The following is a 19,972-nucleotide window of genomic DNA, read 5'->3' as shown; positions in this document are numbered from 1 at the left end:
TAGACTTGTCAATCATGAAGAAAATGAGAGAAAAAATAATTGAAGATGTAGGGAAGTGGCATTTATTTTTAATGTTTTTGCTTAAAGTTCTTGTTCAGTAGCATTATTACAGTAAGTACAGTCCCTTCTAGATTTTTGTTTCTCCTCTAAGACTTGGATGTGGATGTCCTCTGACTTTCCATTTTTGATTGAATGTTTAATTATTTTTCATTGATGCAAATTAATCTAAAGATGAGAAATATATATATATATTTCTATAAATTTGTAGCAAAAATATTGTTCAACATTAAGGTAAAAATTGATCCATTGGTTTTGGATAGGTTATGAGGCAGCTTTATTTACTTTAAAAGTAGTGAACTAAAGTCTATGGATGTGGAAACAGTTGAACAAAAGTACTAATTAGCAATAACAAAAATAATATTCAGTACTCTGCACATTTAAAAACCGTTTTTATTAATCGGTTTGTCGAAAAGGGGTTTTCATTTGCTGGATTTTACTCTGAAGCATTAGCGTTTTAGTTTGTTTGTCCTAGTACGCTTGCCTTAGTATTTTTAGCTTCCCTGTTGCTACCTATATAGCTTCTGTTGGTTTTAACATCGGTTTCAGCTTTATTACTCCCGTTATTTATTTTTGTTAACAGTTTTATTTCAAATATACATATGCCGCCGTGCTTCGGGACTTTTTTTTATTGAGTCGTATGTTTTTAATTAGCAGCAGTAGCTTTGACATTGCACGGTGTGCTAAACAGGAATTTATTTGGGTGTTTTGAAAAGGATGGGAATTTTGTCTACCACAGTGCTCCTCCTTTCTCTGTTTTTGTTAGCGTGTTTACACAGGGATCTTTTGTTCAGCAAAGCAGGCAGACTCGTTAGGTCAGGTCATTTTGATCATTATGAAGTCATGCTACGTAAAAAGCCTGGTTATTCTTATCCCAGAGAACCAAAGAGCATTTCAAAGAGTGACATCCACCCAGATAATCTCCAAAGATCTGGAAATTCCAGAGAAACTGAATGCACCTCAACTCCAGAGAGTCGGTTTGACTGTGGTAGGGACAGGTTGTTGAGCCAAGAGGAGTGTGAGGACAGAGGGTGCTGCTATGCTCCTCTACCTGGATCTGCAGGACCACCCTGGTGCTTCTACCCTGCCCTTTACCCAGGCTATAACATGGGACCCCTCACCCCCAGTGAGAAGGGTCAGACTGCCACCCTGACCCGGTTCAGCCCTTCCTATCTCCCCAAAGATATCTCCACTCTGAGGCTGGAAGTCATAGCGGAAACTGCAAGCTGCTTTCACGTTGTTGTGAGTATTTAAAAATCAAAATGTGTGCAATTCTTATCAGTTAAAGTGTTTTTGCACCCAACACGATTTCCCAGTGCTTTGCTTAGAGCTTTCTTGTAGTTTGTGGTTGTTGATGCCAGTAATTGAATACAATGCATTAGATTTAAATGTTGTTACAGTCTGCTTCTAAGTTTGTTTTACAGTGCACTCCAAAAGCATTCATACCCCTTGAACTTTTTCCACATTTTTCACATTACACCCATTATCTTCAATGTATTTCACAGAGATTTTATGTGTTGGAGGAGCACATTATGCTCCGTCCGCTGCTAATATTATGTGTTAGAGGTGGTACATTATTGCAAAGTGGAATAAAAATGACAAACTCTACTTAAATTATTTTTTTCAGGACATTTAATCCTTCACCTGAAGGGTGAATGTTTTTGGGTTTGAGTGACATAAGTTTTCTCTGTAGTTAAAGGATCCATCCTCTCAGCGGTATGAAGTCCCCCTCCCAGCTGGTAGCTTCCAGACAGAAGCATATACCCAGGACGTTCTCTACACAACCGAATTCCAGCACGATCCCTTCGGTTTCATAGTGCGACGCAAGTCCAATGGAAGGGTTCTGTATGTATCTCTGTCTTTATTCCCTCTGGAGGTCATGCCAGCCCAGCCTTTCTTGTCTGCTGCCATTATTGGTAATAAATTGCTAAAAGATTATCTGTCTTTTTGCCTTCTGAGTTTAGTATGAACACCACAGTTGCTCCCTTGCTGTTTGCTGACCAGTACCTGCAGCTGTCCACCTCTCTGGCCTCCTCGTTGGTGTCCGGTCTTGGAGAACATTACACCTCTCTCGTCCTGGACCTCAACTGGACATCATGGACTCTTTGGAACAGAGACATGGCACCACATGTGAGTCTGTTACAGTGACTGCACCAACCCGACAAGTGGGTTTCCAAATATTAGCAGCAGAATGATATTCAGCAGAATGAATTATATACATTCCTGCTGTATAAACTCCTGTCTTTCACCACAGGCTGACGTTAACCTCTACGGCTCCCATCCATTCTACATAGTGCAGGAAGAGGACAGCTTAGCACATGGAGTTTTTCTTCTCAACAGCAATGCAATCGGTAGTCCTCTCTTTCCCTCTGCACACTGTTGTCGACATAAATTATTTTACAAAAACTTGTGCAAAATAACACATTTTAATGTATTGTCTCATCATCCAATATTTTCTGATTATTTTCAATTTGATTGGTGCAAAGTCCTTCACATAATTTTTTTACTGGACAATAACCACACTATTCTATAGTGCTTTGCAAAAAGTATTCATACCCTTTAAAGTTTTAGCATCTTTTACGTTATTATCTCCATCTGATGATGGCGTATTAGGGCCATTGTAGATCATTAAAAAAAATGCTGCATCTATCTTCAATTCATCTCTGACCTGCTTTCTTGTCCTTGATGAAGGATTTCCACAGCATGATGCTGCTACTTCTATGTGTCAACATAGGGACAATATGTTCATGATGTTTTTTTAGTTTTTTTTTTTTTTTTTTTTTTTACAATGAATAAATTTCACAAAGGGGATCAATACAAATGAAAACTCCACTTTTCAAATTTTCTTTTTAAAACTATGAATATTTGTTTCACTTCTATGCACTAATGTGTGACTATGGAGGATGCTGCATGTAGAGGGAAAACAAAAAAAGTAACCTAAAACAGTGTTTTTTTAAATGTAAACCAAGATGTGTAATAAAACTCAGTGAAAACTAATCAAAAACCTCCGTAATTTTTTTTGTGTGGTGTTTGTTTAACAGTTGTTGTTTTTTTAAGTTTCTACTGTATGGACATATTGTATCTTATATATAATATATACATTTTATATTGGAAGGATGACCACGCTTCACATTTGTTTTGAAATGTCTCTGTAGACGTGATACTGCAGCCAACACCAGCTCTCACATGGGTATCCACTGGTGGAATCCTGGATCTGTACATTTTCTTGGGTCCTGACCCTCAAAGTGTGATACGACAATACCTGCAGGTCATTGGTATGTCTTTTCCTGTTTTACTGAGCTCTAGTAACACATATCCAAAGAGCACGAGACATACAAACATGTATGTGACTTGTAGCTTTTGAGTGGCCATTGTTTTGTTTCTTTTTCCAGGGTATCCCATGATGCCTCCTTATTGGTCTCTGGGCTTTCATCTTTGTCGCTGGGGTTACACAACTACTAATGCAACCCGCATGGTTGCACAACGTATGCATAGTGCAAACTTTCCTATGGTAAATTAAACAAAAACACATGCTAATTGTATATAGGAAAAAATATACTCAGTCTTTTACGCATTTGGATTCTTAAAAGTCCGCATGTCTGAGTTTAGTAATATATTAGATTCTTAATTGTGTCATAAATGTCAACTGCATGCAGAGAGAAGTGATCTGGAGAATTGTGGTTTTATTTTGTAGAAACACATTAAAGAACTTTAAGAATTAAGTCTGCAAATATTGCAAAAGGCTCAGTAATTTTATTAATTTCATAATAACACAGACAGGATCAGTTATACTGAAATCAGTCGGACTTTGTAAAAATCGAAAGTATAGATATTTTGATGCAGTCGCTTAATTTATTTTTGAGAGTATTTCATGTTTTTCACCTCCAGGATGTGCAGTGGAATGACCTGGACTATGCAGACAAGCGAAGGGTGTTCACCTTTGACCCTGTGCGATTTGGTGATCTTCCAGAGATGGTCCAGGAGTTTCATAAGAAAGGCATGAAGTACATCATCATTCTGGTACGACACCTTTAAAATTTGACATTTTTTCAGAGTTTTTTGTATTAGAATTCAGAGGAAGCAGGATCTGCAACCATTTTTTCCACAGCAGCTTCAGTAAAATTAAAGTAAAAGTAGTCATTGACCAACTCTTCCAGTAGATGGCAGCAAAACTCTTTTACAGTTTGTTTCTTCCCTAGGATCCGGGCATTAGCAGCACCAGCCCCCCTGGAACATACCCGCCTTTTGAAAATGGTGTGAAACGAGATGTGTTTATTAAGAATGCAACTGGAGACATTCTGATAGGCAAGGTTTGAGCACATTTTTAGATCGTTGTATTGAGACAACAGAGTACTAAGCTTTTCATTTACCTTCATATAAGCTGGGTGTTTGTCCCGTGCACACAGGTTTGGCCTGGCCCAACAGCCTTTCCTGACTTCACCAACCCCGATGCCAGGCAGTGGTGGGAGGACTGCATCAGAGACTTCTTCTCTAAAGTTCCTGTAGATGGTCTGTGGATTGTGAGTACACAATAACAAAGAAGCATACTAAACAGAACATTGGTTTACATCTAAAGAACATATTTAGGCTTAAATCTCTAAAAATAATTGATATTGTGCTGTTGCTTCCTATCAGGATATGAATGAACCATCCAGTTTTGTCCAGGGATCAGTGGTGGGCTGCCCTGACAGCGAGCTTGAAAAACCACCATACACACCTAGTGAGTGTATTAGATACATATCACCGGGTTGCAACTATAGTAGCCACAAAAGTATTCACACCACTTGAATCTGTATATATTTTGGATTTTATTTAATGAACTACCAAAGAGTAATGCACAATAGTGAATAAGCATTTTTAGATTTTTATTTGTGAAATTATTTGAAAATAATGTACTATATCCTTTCACATAACAATTCTTCACTACTTGTGCCACAAAATTCCAATAAAATATTTTGAAATTTGGGTTAAATAAAATCTGCAAAAGTTCAAGCGGTAGCAATACCTTATATATGGAAATGAAAAAAAAAAGACATGTTTTTCCCCAGTTAGATTGCTGCTACAAATCTTCTCCAAATATCACACACACAGGGGTGGTTGGAGGCCAACTGAACTCAGGAACCATATGCATGTCGGCACAGCAGCAGCTGTCCAGTCATTACAACCTGCACAATCTGTACGGATTGACTGAAGCTTATGCAACGCACAGGTCAGACTATGCAGCCATGTTATTATTACTTGAATTGGTGTTATTACAACACCAGTTCAAGAATAAAGAGATACAAACTGCAATAAAGCAACTTCTTAATATGCAAATGTAGGTATTGGTTTTGCTGCACATTAATCCTGGTTACTCTGTTTTCAGCGCTCTCATGAACATTCAGGGGAAGAGACCCTTTGTTTTGTCTCGCTCCTCGTTCCCTGGCATCGGGCGGTTTTCTGGAGTGTGGACAGGAGATGTGAGGAGTGACTGGGAGCAACTTCGGTTCTCCATCCCTGGTGAGTAAATGCCAATTGTCAAAGGTCATGCCAGTGCCTTTTTGTGGAAATTTGGTCTCAATACAAACTTGCGCCGGATTACAATGATTTCCTTTTGTACTATTTTTTTTACGTAGCCGTGCTGCAGTTCAGCCTGTTCGGAGTCCCCCTGGTGGGAGCGGACATATGCGGCTTTGAAGGCAACACCAACGAGGAGTTGTGTGTGCGATGGATGCAGCTTGGCGCCTTTTACCCGTTTATGAGGAACCACAATGACAAGCCCAATGCGGTGAGACTCAACGTTTATGTGATTGTTTTTATAGTGTAATGGGGATTTGTGAGCGTTTGTTTCACATCGTGAGAAGTTTCCCTGTTTCCACGTGTCCTGTCCTTCAGCCTCAGGAGCCGTTTGTATTTGGGCAGAAGGCCCAAGCAGCCATGCGGAGTGCGTTGAACCTTCGCTACTCCCTTCTCCCGTTCCTCTATACACTCTTCCATCGCGCGCACACATCTGCTGACACTGTAGCTAGGCCCCTCTTCATGGAGTACGTACTTTCTTCTTCTGTCCTTTTAACGTAACATGAAACTAAAATATCTCAACCCCTTTTCATTCTTTTCTCTGTGTTTTTCTAACTCTCAGGTTTCCCGCCGACCCTCATTGTCGGACCATAGACCAACAGTTCCTGTGGGGGAGTTCACTTCTCATCAGTCCTGTTTTAGAGCAAGGAGCAGTAGAGCTGAGTGCATACCTACCAGCTGGTACTTGGTACCAACTGGAGAATGTAAGCTGCAGTGCAGTCTTTGTTACTTATAAAAGTGTTTACACCTTTTGAACCTGTTCATAATTTCATTTTACAACCACAAACTTTGATGTATTTTATTTTTTTTCTGGAAATCTTTTTACACAAAAAAATTGGATAAGTGCTTTTGTGTTTAGTTCCCTTTACTCTGAAACTCTCCATAAAGGTCAGCGCAGCCAATTTGGTTCCTAACTCACCGAAAGTAGTAAATGGAGCCCACTTGTGTTTTTTAAATCCCAGAATAAAGGTGCTCTGCTAAAATGAGACCAAAATTAAACTTTTTAGGCAAAGTGCAAAACCCCATATGCGGTGGGAAGCCCTCTGCAAAATACGCGAGACTACAATAAAAGATGAAATCGTTGTCATGTGTTGGAATGGCCCAGTCAAAGTTCAGTGCTAATTGATAACACACAATGCCTAAAGATTAAAAATCGATTCTTTCCATGGGCTCTCTTTATCCTTTCAGACTGATCTTGAGCTATTTTGCAAATAATATTGGGCGAAAAAGGTCAGCCTTTAAAAGGACAAAGCAAGTAGAGAAATGCCTTGAAAGACAAAATAATGTTGTTCTCACTTTTTTAATTGTAAGAAATGTAAAAAGTTATACACAATTTTCTTTACACATCACCATTATGCACTACTACTGCTGGTCTATGACATGATACCTTGGTAAAACACATTGAAGTTTCTGATTATACAAAATATGAAATGCCAAAATATGTAAAAGTTTACAAGACCTTTCTATTTCACTTACATCTCTTTTGCTTTCTCAAAGGGTCAGCCGTTCCACAGTAACGGTCAGTACGTCCAGCTATCGGCCCCCCTGGAAACAATCAATGTTCACGTGAGGGAGGGGCACATCATCCCCCAGCAGGTGGGAGTCAGCTCTACAGAATTAGAGAGAAAGTAGTCTGGGTTTTATTTCAAGTTTTGTCTCAGCTTTATGGATAAAGTGAAAATTAGTTCCTAGTGTTTTAGTTTACAGGATTTGCTTGATAAACTGCACAAGTCAGTTTAGAAGGTTAATCCTGGTATGTTCATTAGCTTGATAGTGTCTTTTGTAACATGTTGCTGTATTTAATTAAAAAAAAAAAATCCTTGTTTGTTTTCTGTGAAGGAACCTGCTTTGACCACCGCAGCTTCACGTGAAAACCATTTCTTCCTGACGGTGGCGCTGTCCAGTGGTGGCTGGGCACGAGGAGAGTTGTTCTGGGATGACGGAGACAGCCTTAGAACTTTTGAAACACAAAATTATTGTTATGTTAACTTCACTGCTGGACAGGTAGGTACAGCGGTTAGCAGAAGTAATGATCCCACTTCAACTTAACCCTTTCGAGATGTTTGAAGTCTGTGAAATGTACCATAAGACGAGAGTGAAGATGTGTTTGATCTGGAAGTTTTAATTGTTGTAAATCCTGAATATGATCAGGTTTTTATTTGGACTCTGACTAACAGATGTGTTTAATTATTTCTGCTTTACTTCAGTCGCAGATAATTAGCGACCCTCTCAACCTCAATGGGGCCTTGGCCAGTCTTCTTCTGGGAGGCCTCCAGGTGTTTGGAGTGCCTTCACAACCTCTTTATGTCTTGGCTAACGGAAAGAAAGTTATAGACTTTACGTATAAGACTGACACAAAGGTGAGTTCTGGGTTAGAGAGTACTTTTTGCTCTGATGCTTTTTAATTACAGCCTTCCAGTTCACCATCTTGCAAACTGAACCACATTTATCTTTGTGCCTGTTCTTGTAGGTCCTAACGGTGACTCGTCTGGCCTTGCCTATGTCAAAGACATTTACAGTCCAGTGGGTTCTATGATGAACCAAATTCATCATATTCTTTGCCTTTGGCCTGTGCTGCTAAAATCATCAGCTGCATTATTCTGTCATCACACAAGCAGATTTTTTTAAAGCCTTTGAATGTAAACTGAACAGCCATTTGGTTTTGATTTTTTAAAATCAGGATCAGTTAGTGATATATGAAAAGAGTTTTGTAAATATTGCTTTGTAAATAGTGTTTGTAAAATATGCACAAAAAAATAGACATTTTTATCTTCTGATTTTACCTTTTGACCTTGATAAGATGCTGCATTTGCTTTCTGATAACACTTTTATTATTCCTCAAAGTCAAGTCATTCCACCATAAGATGAATTACTAAAAATAAATCTATATGAAAAAAATTCAAAATACAAATTACTAAGAGAATTGGCCCTCACAGAATTTATGGATTTATAAATTTCTTAGTATCAGAGTAAAGACAGATTAATCCAAATACATGCCACTCTTTCATCCCTCTTCTTTGAGCTGATTTAGTAAACAAAATCCTACTGAAATTTAAGATTGTAAACTGAACATTTCTGAAAAAATATCCCTCGTTATGCATATGTTTTGCAGGGCGCTGTTGTATTTTGTTGTCAAGAACCGGTTTTAAACAGGCAGCTGAAGACGGGAGAAGTGTGATGATGCTCTGAATCCAGCTCTGGTCCTGATGGTGGACCAACTGAAACCCAGCACTCATCGAAGACCTTTAAAACGTAACTTGGATGACAAAGGATCTAAAATCCATCATAAAATCCCAAATTTCCAGTTATGTGTCAGTAATACTACGTGCCGGAAGTAGCTATATATGCGCAGTGATTGGTTAGGGGCTGTGACGTGAAGTCAAGACATTAAAGAGGCAACGATATTTCAGGAAGTCAAAACCGTTGTATTTTACATTAAAGTGTCAAGCGTGTTTCAAACATAAATGCATATTACTTCTTTAATGTTATTTTAATTTGAAAGTCCAGAGCGGAAGTGTATACTTTTGCCATTGAAACAGCAGCAGTTAGGCGTGCGGCGGCGGCTCGTACAGTGATAAACCTCTGCGATAAAAAAAAAAAAAAAAGAAAAAAAGAGAGCTGAGTTGATATTAAACCGAGCTAAACCCGTGGAAAGGAGCCGAACCCAGGCCCGGTTCGTAGCGCTGGGTCTCTGTCCGCTTGCAGAGATGATTGTCCGGAGTGGGCTGTAGATTCCTGCGGCGGGACTGAAGGTGAGAGCTCTCCATGCTGCTGCTATATCTGTTCATTTATTCCTGTCGCTGGAGCAGGTGTATGCACACCAGTCACTGTATCATTCACTGTGGCCGATAAGCATGTATGTTTTTCTACATGATGTGTTTTGGAAGGAGCCTCAGGCTCTTGACAGCTAAAATATTCACGTTGGAGGTGGTACTGACACAGAGTCCCTGCTCGGACATGTAACCCAGAGGAACTAATGTTAGGCCTGGTGTAAATAGCCTTGTCCATCTGCTGCTGTCAGGCGGATGCTGCCGAGGCTTGTCCCGCCATAAGCAGGCTGACAGGGAGAGAACATCCTCACTCACCCAGCAAATGCTAAGAATTGCTGCTGAGAAGAATGCAGATGCTGGATTTCCATGTTGAGACTTCTCCCTTGTTCGATCTTTAAACGCATCAACATAATAAGTATTTATTTTAAATAACTTCAAATTCATTTAATTTCACTTTGGTTTATGAATGGTTTGCTAATGTGGATTTTCTTACAATGAAAATAAGACTCCAAAATTGAAAAAACAAAAAATAAAATTACCTCTCTTGTTAAAGTCGACACCCTCTAGTCCACAATTTAAAGTGTATCTAACCTCCATATTAACTTTATGTTGCTGATAAACTGTTTAATTATTTATCACTCCATCTTTATGTTTTCTGTGCAAATTTTGGCTTTTTTTTTTGTAAATTTGTTTAGTTCTGCAATATTTTGCCTAAAACCGCCTCAGTGCTGGCCTCCTTAGGTCGAATAGTGCCTAAGCAGTTGAATTTTCCTATTGGTTGCATCGGTACAGCTTAGTACAACTTCATCACAGTCTCAGTTCGTGTATGAAACCATCTCACTCACTGTGTCACCTGGTGGAGAGTCAGGAGTTGGAATAGTGTGTATGGATGTGGCCAGTTTTGAACGATGGCGTTACTCAGCTTAGCAAATGTGTGATTTATTTCCAGTGTGGACACAGAGGGATTGGCTCTCCTCTGCTCTGACTTCTGACGGTTATTCTGCAGGACAGGAAGACCACCGCCCTGTTTTCTCCCTCCACTCAACCCCACGCTTTATTGGACTTTTTCAAAATTTGTCTGGGGATGGGGTTATGCTCTCATAGAGGGGTCAATCACACTTTAACCCTGCAAATTATGTTTCACCTTATGACGTCAATTCCCATAAACCATAGAAGGGAATGTTTTTTTTTTTTTTTTTTTTTTTTTACATTTGGCTTATGGGGCAATAGGAAAAACAACAAAACATTTTAAAATATATTTATCCTGGATGAAATCAAGATGTTTTGTTTATTTTGTTTTCTAATGTAGCTGATTTTGTGATTTAAAAAAAATTGCTTGTTGTGGTGACTGAATTTTCTCACTGCAAACCGGTCATAGAAAAACAAAGCATAAAAAAAAAAAAAAAAAAAAATTTTACTTTGAAATATAAATATCAAATTGAAATTCCAGCCATTCTTCTTTTTAGTTGCCAGGAACAGATACTAAAAGACTATAAAATTGGTTTTGTTTCTGTTTACATATGTAAAGTGATAAAAATAAAAAAAAATGCGCTACCTTTCTAATATTCTACACCTTGTACTTTTGATTCACAAATTTTGACAAACTCCTATCTTAGATATGTAAAGTTGTTCAAGATTTTTCCTTCATTATTATAACAATTTAAAGAAAAGCTGTGATGATGATAAAGAAGCCAGGTGCTATTGTACACCTAGTGCTTTACGACAATATGCTAGTGACTATCTCAGCTGTCTAACTTCTGCAGGGCTGTACATTCTGCTGTTCAGTTTGCAGTTGAGTTTCTAGGTCTTATTTGGATTTAATTGCTGGTCCTGAACCTTTATGAGATGCTGTATATTAGCTTATGACATAATTGTCAAGATAACATTCCTTCTGAAGCAGGAAACATGTTTTTGAAGCACCCAAAAGAGTTTCCTCATGACACGGAGTCCATAAGGATCTCAGGGTGATCTGTTTTCAGCTGCCCCAGGCAACCTCGTGAATAGTGGATATGAAAGAGAGATCTTCCATTCACATGTCAACAGAAGTGAGAAGCTGTCTGGCTGCTGCCCTCGCAGCTGAACTTTCTTTGTGTAGTTTTTATTCTCTTATTTAAGGTTACAAAAAAATATGTCAGAGAGTTGGTAAAGAAGAAGTGGGTTAAAAATGTTCCATCGATCATCGGACAGAGGAAGTGAATCTAGGAAGGCGTCTCACTCCTGAGATGTCTGATGAAACGCAGAAAGGTCAGAGGGGAGAGTCCGTCTGTGGGCACATTGAGGTGATGACGGGATTAAGGACGGAGTGAGAGCAAGAGGCCGCTTTTTCTTATCAGCCTGTGTGAACCTGAATCTGAACCTGGCACTGACCCCGGTCACCCCGCTGCATTGAAGCTCGGCAGTAAATAGCTCCTCGTTGCTATGAAGCGGCAGAAAACTGTGATGTGAAAAGATCCGAATTCCACATTAATCAGAAAGTTCACATGGGGTCAGCCAACGGTTTTCATGCAGGACAGCTGCTGCTCTTACTCTTTCATAACAGCAAGGAGTTTTGTGTGGTGTTATTTGATGAAGCTTGCGCAGTAAATTCATAGATCTGGGGCGTTGCTGTGCTTGGATTTAGTTTAATAAGGTGGCATTCAGGATAGAGAGGCTGCAGCACTTGTCTATAAAAGTTTATTTGATTATTTCAAACTCGGTCCAGTTGATGTGCAATGATACAGTCAGATTTGATCTGAATTAAATTCATTATCTAGTATATTTCAGTACAACAGAAAGTATTCCTAGTTCAGTGTTTATTAGTATCCGTTTTCTGGACACAGCCAATTGACAAAACTATTGCTGCCATTATCTCCTGTGTTTTGCACAGACTAAATTGTGGTTACTCTCCTTGTTTTTCTTCCCTATAGAAAGTACTCCTTGTACTCCTTTCTCAGTACTTCTGTGGCTAGCCAGCCTATTTTTCCTCCTGGACAAACATTGACCAAGCATATTCTGCTATCATCAGTGCATATTCGCTGCCATTACTGATGTCGACAGTTTTTCCTTGTCTTTGAAAGTACTCCTCCCTCTGTGCTATTTTGCTGAGCTGTGTATTTTTTCCTGGATCAAGTCAATTGACTAAGCTATCACAGAAAGTATCCCTGGCTAAGTGCTTCTTTGTGTAATTGTTCTTTTTATTCTAGATTGAGCTATTGATTGAAACCTTTCTGACATGAAGTGTGTGCACTCTCTGTATACACACAATTTTTAAAATCTCCATAGAAAGTGCTTCTGTTTTTACCGATGGACTAAGCTGAGCAATCAATAAAGCTATTGCTGTCAGACGTTTTCTTGCTTCTGTGTTTAGTTGTCTTTTTTCCTCAGCCCAACCTATGACCCTGCTGTCACTATCTAAATGTGCTCTGTTTATTCCCCTTTCTGTCGAAGGTAATCCTCGCTGTTAAACTGTTTGTGTTTGATTTTTTTTCCCCTTTATCTACTCCCTATTCTCTCAGGTTCCAGCCAGTCGTGTCATATTGGACACTTCCACTCTCGCTGCTGGGGGGCTTCTTCTTGTTAAGAGACTCGATGCATTTTGCTTGGTTCTTCAACTTTTTTTTTTTAACAGTTTGCATCCAATTATCTGTTTTTAATTTGATCTGATTAGTTCAAATATTTTATTTAATTTTGCATTAACAAATAATCAAAACTTTAAGACTTATTTTTAGATATGAATCGCAGCCCTAGCTTACCAAGGGTTCTTGAGATAGAAGACACCTTTTCTGTGCCAACGGTAAATCTCTGACCTAAAAAGCAGCCACACTTCTACTTTCTTTTAAAAGGAAGTGAAATGATTGCCAACCACATAGCTTCTCTTTGAGTTAATGCCCAGATCTTGTGCTGGTAGGCTTCCTGTGCGAGGCTTGGCACCAGGAAGTGGGGTGCCTGCTTAATCAAGTGGTGGTAAACATGCTCCCCTCCCCGACCCCCCCACGTTCTTTTCCCTGAGGAAAAAGGAGGGAACATTCCTGAGATAGAGTGGGGAGTATGTGTCGGAGTGTTCAGCCAAGTAAGGAGCAAGGTTACACAGATATGACTCTGATCCAACATGGAGAACGTGAACCATACAAGAACAGATCAGTGGGATGGACTGATTAAAAAAAAGCAGAAGCTAAAGGAACAACTGTTTGACTTTAATTGCTTTATGCTTTCTTTTAATACTAGAGGATAAAAAAAAAATTAAAACCAAAGGAGTTCCTTCTGTTATAAGTAAAAGTTTATTTGATCCCACAAAGCTTTCTCCTGAGCGGACAGTTCAAACTGAGGCAGCGTGACCCGCTGGTCCCAGTTCAGAGCTCGACGTGGACGACATCTGTTGGCTCCTGATAACAGCTTGGAATTTCACACCGATGGAGCATGGTGTGTGTTTGCTCACTGTCTGTCCATCACTGTGTTTCTCTGCTGTTTGCAGAAGGTGGGAAACATTTAGTCACGCACAACTATGACACGCACACACATGCAGGAGCTGAAGCTGCTTTAGTAGATGCAGGTGCACGGCTCTGAGAAACGCTGAACAAGTCAGGAGAGGTGAGAGGGGAGCTCTGCAGTAAGGACACTGCAGTAAATATTAGCACACGTGTGTCTGAGGAGGGGAAGTTTGTTGAGGATTTCTGCAACTGCAGAGCCAGGAATGGGTTGCATTTGACCTTAAACTCTACACCTCATCTGTCTTTTTTTAAAGTTTTTACAGAGTTAGTTAGTGGAGCTCATAAAAAAGCCCAGCCTTTTAATTTGATCATACCTATTCGGTGGTAAGTAATAGGTATGATTCTGATAAACATTTAAGTTTATCAGAATCTCCAGGAACCTTTTTAATCAGTAACTCGTCCCCCCACCGGAGGATCATTACACATGCACTTTGTTCATCTATATTGCACATAGAGCTGACTTTTTGTATTTTTTTTCCCCGTACATTTGAATTCACTGTAAAAAAACAAACAAACACAGAAACTGAATTAATTAGGTTAATTAATTAGGTTTGCCAAACATTTGTTTGGGTCAGAGGTCCATAGTTGTGGTCTGAATCAGGACCCTGGGTTTTAACGGAGGGATTCGTTTTCAACCTGCGCTTTTTAAATCATATTTATGGTAGTTTATTTCTGGACGCACTTCTCTTTCTGCCCTTATGACAGCTGTAGCAGAAAGATTGGTATAATTTGCTTCAGAATTAGAAAGACTGAGGCTTTTTTAATGTTGCTCTAGTGAAGCCCAAACGACGCAGCATTGAAGCTTTTGATAAAATAAAAAATAAAAATTAGCTTTATAACACTGTCCTCTTTGGTGGCACCTGGTGGTCAAAAGTAAGAAGAGCCACTTGGAGCTACTGTCTAAAATGGGCTGCTTTATTTGGTTGGCTTCTCTTCAGAGTTCAGTTGACGGCTTCTGGTTTTGTTGGGGTGACAATTGAGCTGTGCTTTCTAAAGATGGAAGTAAGATTGAACTTTTAAGTGGCAACCATTCGAGGTGGGTCTTTCCTAAGATAATCTGCGTTGCTGTAGCTCTGGTTCCCATCCCTGACAACCTTAGAGTGCATGGCATCACAATTCTTGGAAACACTTGAAATTTTAAATAGCAATCATGTCAGTTCATTGAAACTGGATCAACATGATTTTGCCTGATACTCAACCTTCTTCTCTGGGCTCCATCCTTGTGAAATACCACACGAGGCTCTAACGTTGCCTCTCTCTGCTGTCCGTCTCCTTTCAGAGGATGGGCTCAGTGTCCCAGTGCCTGAGGAGATGTCTCTGGGTCGGCTCCTTCGGCGCGCCTCCTCTAAGGCGTCCGACCTCCTGACCTTAAACCCCGGGGCGGGGGGCTCATCGTTGCGCTCGGGGCTGGATGGCGAGATCATCTTCTCAAAGAATAATGTTTGCGTGCACCCTGCGGAGCCCCTCCCGGGCCTGGCTGAGCACCACCCAGGTTTGGCTGCACAGATACAGAACTACCTGCTTTTTGTTACACCTGTTTATCATGGAGAGCTCTGTCGAGGTTGGAGGTTATTTGGCTGTGTCTAGTATGATAATAGAGATGCGTTGTACTTTAACAATTACCTAAAATGTACAAAATAATAAATTATTATGGACAGTAATAAGTAAGCATACAGTTTCAATTAGAAGTACACTCCAAATAAAAGTGAACAAATGTCCTGATCATTATGGGAGAGTGCATAATTGTTTATTTTTTATGAGACTTTTTTTTAGCGTTGAGTTCACCTGAAACATTTTTAAAAGAGAGATTTTGTTTTATAAAGAAAAACACTCTTGACTCCAACATGGTTTTTGTTGCCCCCTGCAGGCTACCTGTGCGTACACGTGGAGAAAGACGAGTGCCTGGGCTCCACGCTGATTCTGACGTGGGTGCCCAATTCCCGCATCCAGAGGCAGGACGAGGAGGCGCTGAGATACATCACCCCGGAGAGTTCTCCTGTGCGCAGGAACGCCCGCCGCAGAGGCAGGAGGTACGAGGGTGGGGACCAGATCAGTGCATATTAACACAATATGGGTACATACTGAAAATAAAGACACATATAAAGGAGATTAGGTAACACTTTATTTGACAAGGTGTACATAAGACTTGCATGACACTGTCATTAACATGACGTAACATAAAGAAGTTTTTATGAATGTCTGACTGTTTTCATGAAGTGTCATTCGGTAAATAATCACACTTTTAATGCAAAGTCGCTTAAAAGTTGCATTAAAAGTCCATTAGAAGTGCCAACTTTGTATTATTTTGTAAATAATGACTCTTTAATACAAAGTTGGCACTTTTAATGGACTTTCAATACAACTTTTAGAGCAACTTAGCATTAAAAGTGTCATTATTTACCGAATGACACTTTATGACCACAGTCGTAGACATTTCGTAACAGGTGTTATGTTGTGTTTATGATATGTCATGTCAGTCTCATGCACACCCCGTCAAACAAAGTATTACCGGAGATTATGTTGGCGATGTTTCGAACTAACCGTCATTTGTAGGCCGCGCTCACGTCCTCCAGCCGCCGCTCCAGAGGAAGAGGAGGACGACGAGAGGAACATCACCAGCAGCACCTCCGCCCAGAGCCTGGTGGGTGAGAGCGGCTCGGACCCTTCCTCTAACCAGCAGCAGGTTCTTTTAGCCGGGGAGGAGGGTGACGAAGGCTCCTACGAGCTGTCGGACGAGGTGAGCCGGGACAGCACCATGGGCTCCGACTCGGACACCTTCTCCTCGCCGTTCTGCCTGTCGCCCGTCAGCGAGGCTCTGTGTGAGAGCAGCGGCTCCGTCTTCCTGGACCCTGAAAGCAGGTCAGTGAGACAGTGGATGACATGTGTTTGAGGTCTTTTTTTTGTAATTAGTGCTGCACAATATATTACAAATATATTGTCATTGCAACATCAGTGCATAATATTGTTTTAGAAACATCTCGCTCATTGTACTTTTTTATTACAATTTGGGAGGGGAAAATATGAATGTTTCCTGAAGATGCATACTAGTGTACAGTATTTGTGTACTTACAACTCATAGGTGTTGGTAGTAGATGCATTTTTTGGCTCCTGCCCTGTTTGTAGTTTTCAGCCAATTTTCCCTTCATTGCCTCTGATCGGTGACTGGCAGATTAAATACTTATATGTTGTGTTTCTGTTTTTACTTTTTGCATGTTCATACGCCTGTCACAATAACAAATTTTGCTGAGCGATTAATTGTCTAAACAATTATTGCGATAAACGATAATATTGTTTCAAGACCTTTTGACACTGATTTAATGGAAATGATGTAATAATGCATGCAATTTCCTGACATAGATAGATGCACTTTATTTTCAAAAGAACACATAACACTGGAACTGATAAACCACATAAACAAAACAACCAAAAACAAAAATAAAATGGATTATCAGTCTCCATTAACAAAAAACGTACTTGAATAAAAACTTAACAATATAAAGCCAAAGTGGAAATAAATACTGCATTCAACCAAGAGTGCAGATTATGAAGTCTGTATTGCCCTTCAGTAATCACTAGATTTAAATAAAGCAGATGGGCACATCCGACTACCTGATGTAATAGTTCATACTACATGGGTTTTTGCCCCTATTTTCTTAGATCGTTGGCCGATCTAAGATTCTCGCTGGTGATTTCGTAACCGATCATCCTGCAGTGTGTGGTGTGTTACGGTAGATCGTGGCCGCTCCGATCTAAATCGGGGGTTTTCCCCGACTGGGAGCTAAACGCAGCCTGTTGAATGTGACAGGTAGCCAATCAGAAAGCGCGGATTCTCCTCTGCGCTTTCTGAGGGGAAATTACGGAGGGGAATCCCAAACAGCTGACACGGCGCAACCCTAAGTCCAGCGGACATCGGAGATGATATGTGGAAACAACATTAACATTTATTCAACATTTCGAGAAAGAATATAAAAATGACAAGGGGAGGAGTTGGAGCCAAATCGCTACCGCAGTTGAGAAACCCGGTATGTTTTCAGCTGTTCTTCGTTAACGTGACATAAATAGGTTATAATGATTTTCATTCAGTCAGGACTTTACGCTGAGTCTAGCCACATGCATTGCAGGTAGATTCTAGTAAAGCATTGATTAATGCCTGATTTTAAAATTAGTTAACTGGACTTGTAGCCATTATTTTGTGTCCATGTGGCCGGACACCACACGCACTACGAACCCGATTGAACCATTATACCTAGGATTTCTGTCGGCTAATGTGTCTCAGATTTTGAGTGTATTGTGAGCTGGACATTACACTTAAGGAAATGAGGAAGGGAGGGTCAGTGGAGAACACCGGAGCTGAGCCGTTTTTCATTCAGTGTCATCAACAAAAAGAAAAAAGGCAGGAAGAGACGATAAAGCCGATAATTAAAATGAGGTCAATAGGTTTAATTTATCATGCGATTAATTGATTTATCGTTTATCACGACAGGCCTACATGTTCATTAAATACATCAAACGCCTCAACCAATTGCATTTACTTTGCTGTAAATGCAATTTTTAAAACACCACATCTATTAAAAGTCTTATAACACACAGTTTTTCGTAAAGTATATTATAATATAAAATCTGTATTTTGTACTTAGGTTATCTTTGCTGGATAGTATAAAGTTTTTTTTTGATGATCTGAAACATTTGAGTGCAACAAAATGAACCGGCAAAAACAGAATCTATAAGGTTGCAAATACCTTAACATAGCGCTGTAAGGAACCTTCCTATAGATAAACGATAAACAAATTAATAAGGAATTAATAAGGAATTAACACAGAACAGATTGTATAATTTTCTTCTCTTTTTTTACCTTAAATCTACAAAGTTGGCTAAAAATTGAGCATTAATTTAATAAAACATGTTGGGTATTTTATTGTTTTACTTACTTGCTTTTGATTATATAGAAAATGGAGAAGCTTGCATTCCTTAACACTGGATTCATTGTTTTCCACAGAGAGTCATTATGGCACAAAAGTTCTATCAGACAAATCTGACCAAAAGTTTTACATGTTTAAGACTTGATGAGTGTTTTGTTTCAGTAAACCTTTATATGGACTTAGAACTTCAGAGATTTGATATTGAGATCTTTATATAATCCTGTTATCCAACTCATGTCTTCTTGTCTCAAAATTAGTGAATCCCAACTGATATAACATTAAAAGTGTCATAAGTGTCATATAAAGTTGTGTTTAATGAAATCAGAGGTGCCACTAATTTTCCCTAGTTGCACATATTGGCTTTGATTAACTTTTAGATGGTGTGCCACTAACTTTCTCTGAATATGCTTCCTATAAGTTTACTGCAGAAGCAGTTTCTAAAGACATCCAACTGTTTTAAATTGGAGATTAATATATGAAGAGGTAGTAATGACTTGCTGTGTAACTAACTGAAACCCTGGTTATAATTTGTTGTAATATTCAGCCAGTTGTCCTTCCTTCAGTTGCTCTGACCGTCCAGCAGGTGGAGCCAGAAAGAAAAGAATTGAAGGCATTTGGAGCTGTTTTTATCCTCAGGCCACATGGTGCCTCCAGGCTCTGCAGCCGGAGGCCCCTGAGGGACTGAGAGCAGGTAGATGACTTCAGCAGGAGGGATGAGAAATATTTTAGACTTATTCGAAGCAGCTCACAGGAACACTGATCGTTTCCCCCCATCCGAAGCTTAAACACCGCCGAAACTGTGTTGCCTGCGCAGACTGCTCTCTAATCAGGGGGAGCCATCTGGACAGCGATTGTGTTGCTGTTTGGACCTCAGAGTCATTTAATTTTATGATTCCCTTCGTGGTTGTTTCCTCACGCAGCTATTCGGCCTGACATGCAGCCCAGAATGTGTGTGCCTGTGCAGAGAGAGTGAGTCAGTCAGCGTGTGCGTGCGTGTGTGTGTGTTTGAAGCATTTTTAACCTCTTTTTCTGACCCCAGCTGGCCGTAAGCACAGTCAGTGTGTGACTTGGCAGTGTTGTCCGCCCCGCAGATTCAAACCTTTACTCTTCTTTGCTGTTAGAGTCTCTGTTTTTGCAACTCTCTGCCACTCGGATGTTTTTTCCCGCCCATCACTTTCCGCCACTATCTACTTTGCATCTTTTC

The 19,972-nt window shown here is 39.9% G+C and overlaps 2 protein-coding genes across 3 annotated transcripts in view; both read left to right on the top strand.

The window, feature by feature from the left end:
* Positions 1 to 43: 43 nt before the first annotated feature.
* gaa (alpha glucosidase) lies at positions 44 to 9,078 on the top strand. Its single transcript, XM_014988776.2, has 19 exons — positions 44 to 1,299; positions 1,751 to 1,902; positions 2,022 to 2,187; positions 2,312 to 2,408; positions 3,213 to 3,332; positions 3,450 to 3,568; positions 3,946 to 4,077; positions 4,257 to 4,367; positions 4,464 to 4,577; positions 4,693 to 4,777; positions 5,149 to 5,266; positions 5,423 to 5,556; positions 5,673 to 5,824; positions 5,932 to 6,080; positions 6,176 to 6,317; positions 7,111 to 7,209; positions 7,453 to 7,617; positions 7,821 to 7,973; positions 8,084 to 9,078. The coding sequence occupies exons 1-19, from the start codon at positions 775 to 777 to the stop codon at positions 8,147 to 8,149; spliced, it is 2,799 nt and encodes a 932-aa protein (XP_014844262.2). The 5' UTR covers positions 44 to 774; the 3' UTR covers positions 8,150 to 9,078.
* Positions 9,079 to 9,217: 139 nt separating this feature from the next.
* tbc1d16 (TBC1 domain family, member 16) overlaps positions 9,218 to 19,972 on the top strand; it is a 29,157-nt gene continuing 18,402 nt past the window's right edge. For both annotated transcript variants that reach the window (XM_014988778.2, XM_014988777.2), the window contains exons 1-4: positions 9,218 to 9,365; positions 15,129 to 15,341; positions 15,717 to 15,879; positions 16,403 to 16,708. In XM_014988778.2, coding sequence (XP_014844264.2) covers positions 15,161 to 15,341; positions 15,717 to 15,879; positions 16,403 to 16,708 — 650 coding nt within the window. In that variant the 5' untranslated portion in view covers positions 9,218 to 9,365; positions 15,129 to 15,160. The remainder of the gene's footprint in view (positions 9,366 to 15,128; positions 15,342 to 15,716; positions 15,880 to 16,402; positions 16,709 to 19,972) is intronic.

The sequence above is a fragment of the Poecilia mexicana genome, unplaced genomic scaffold, assembly GCF_051168715.1.
Source record: "Poecilia mexicana isolate PSO_F unplaced genomic scaffold, ASM5116871v1 scaffold_8, whole genome shotgun sequence".
Taxonomy (NCBI): Eukaryota; Metazoa; Chordata; class Actinopteri; order Cyprinodontiformes; family Poeciliidae; genus Poecilia; species Poecilia mexicana.
This window is presented reverse-complemented; position numbering and strand designations above follow the sequence as displayed.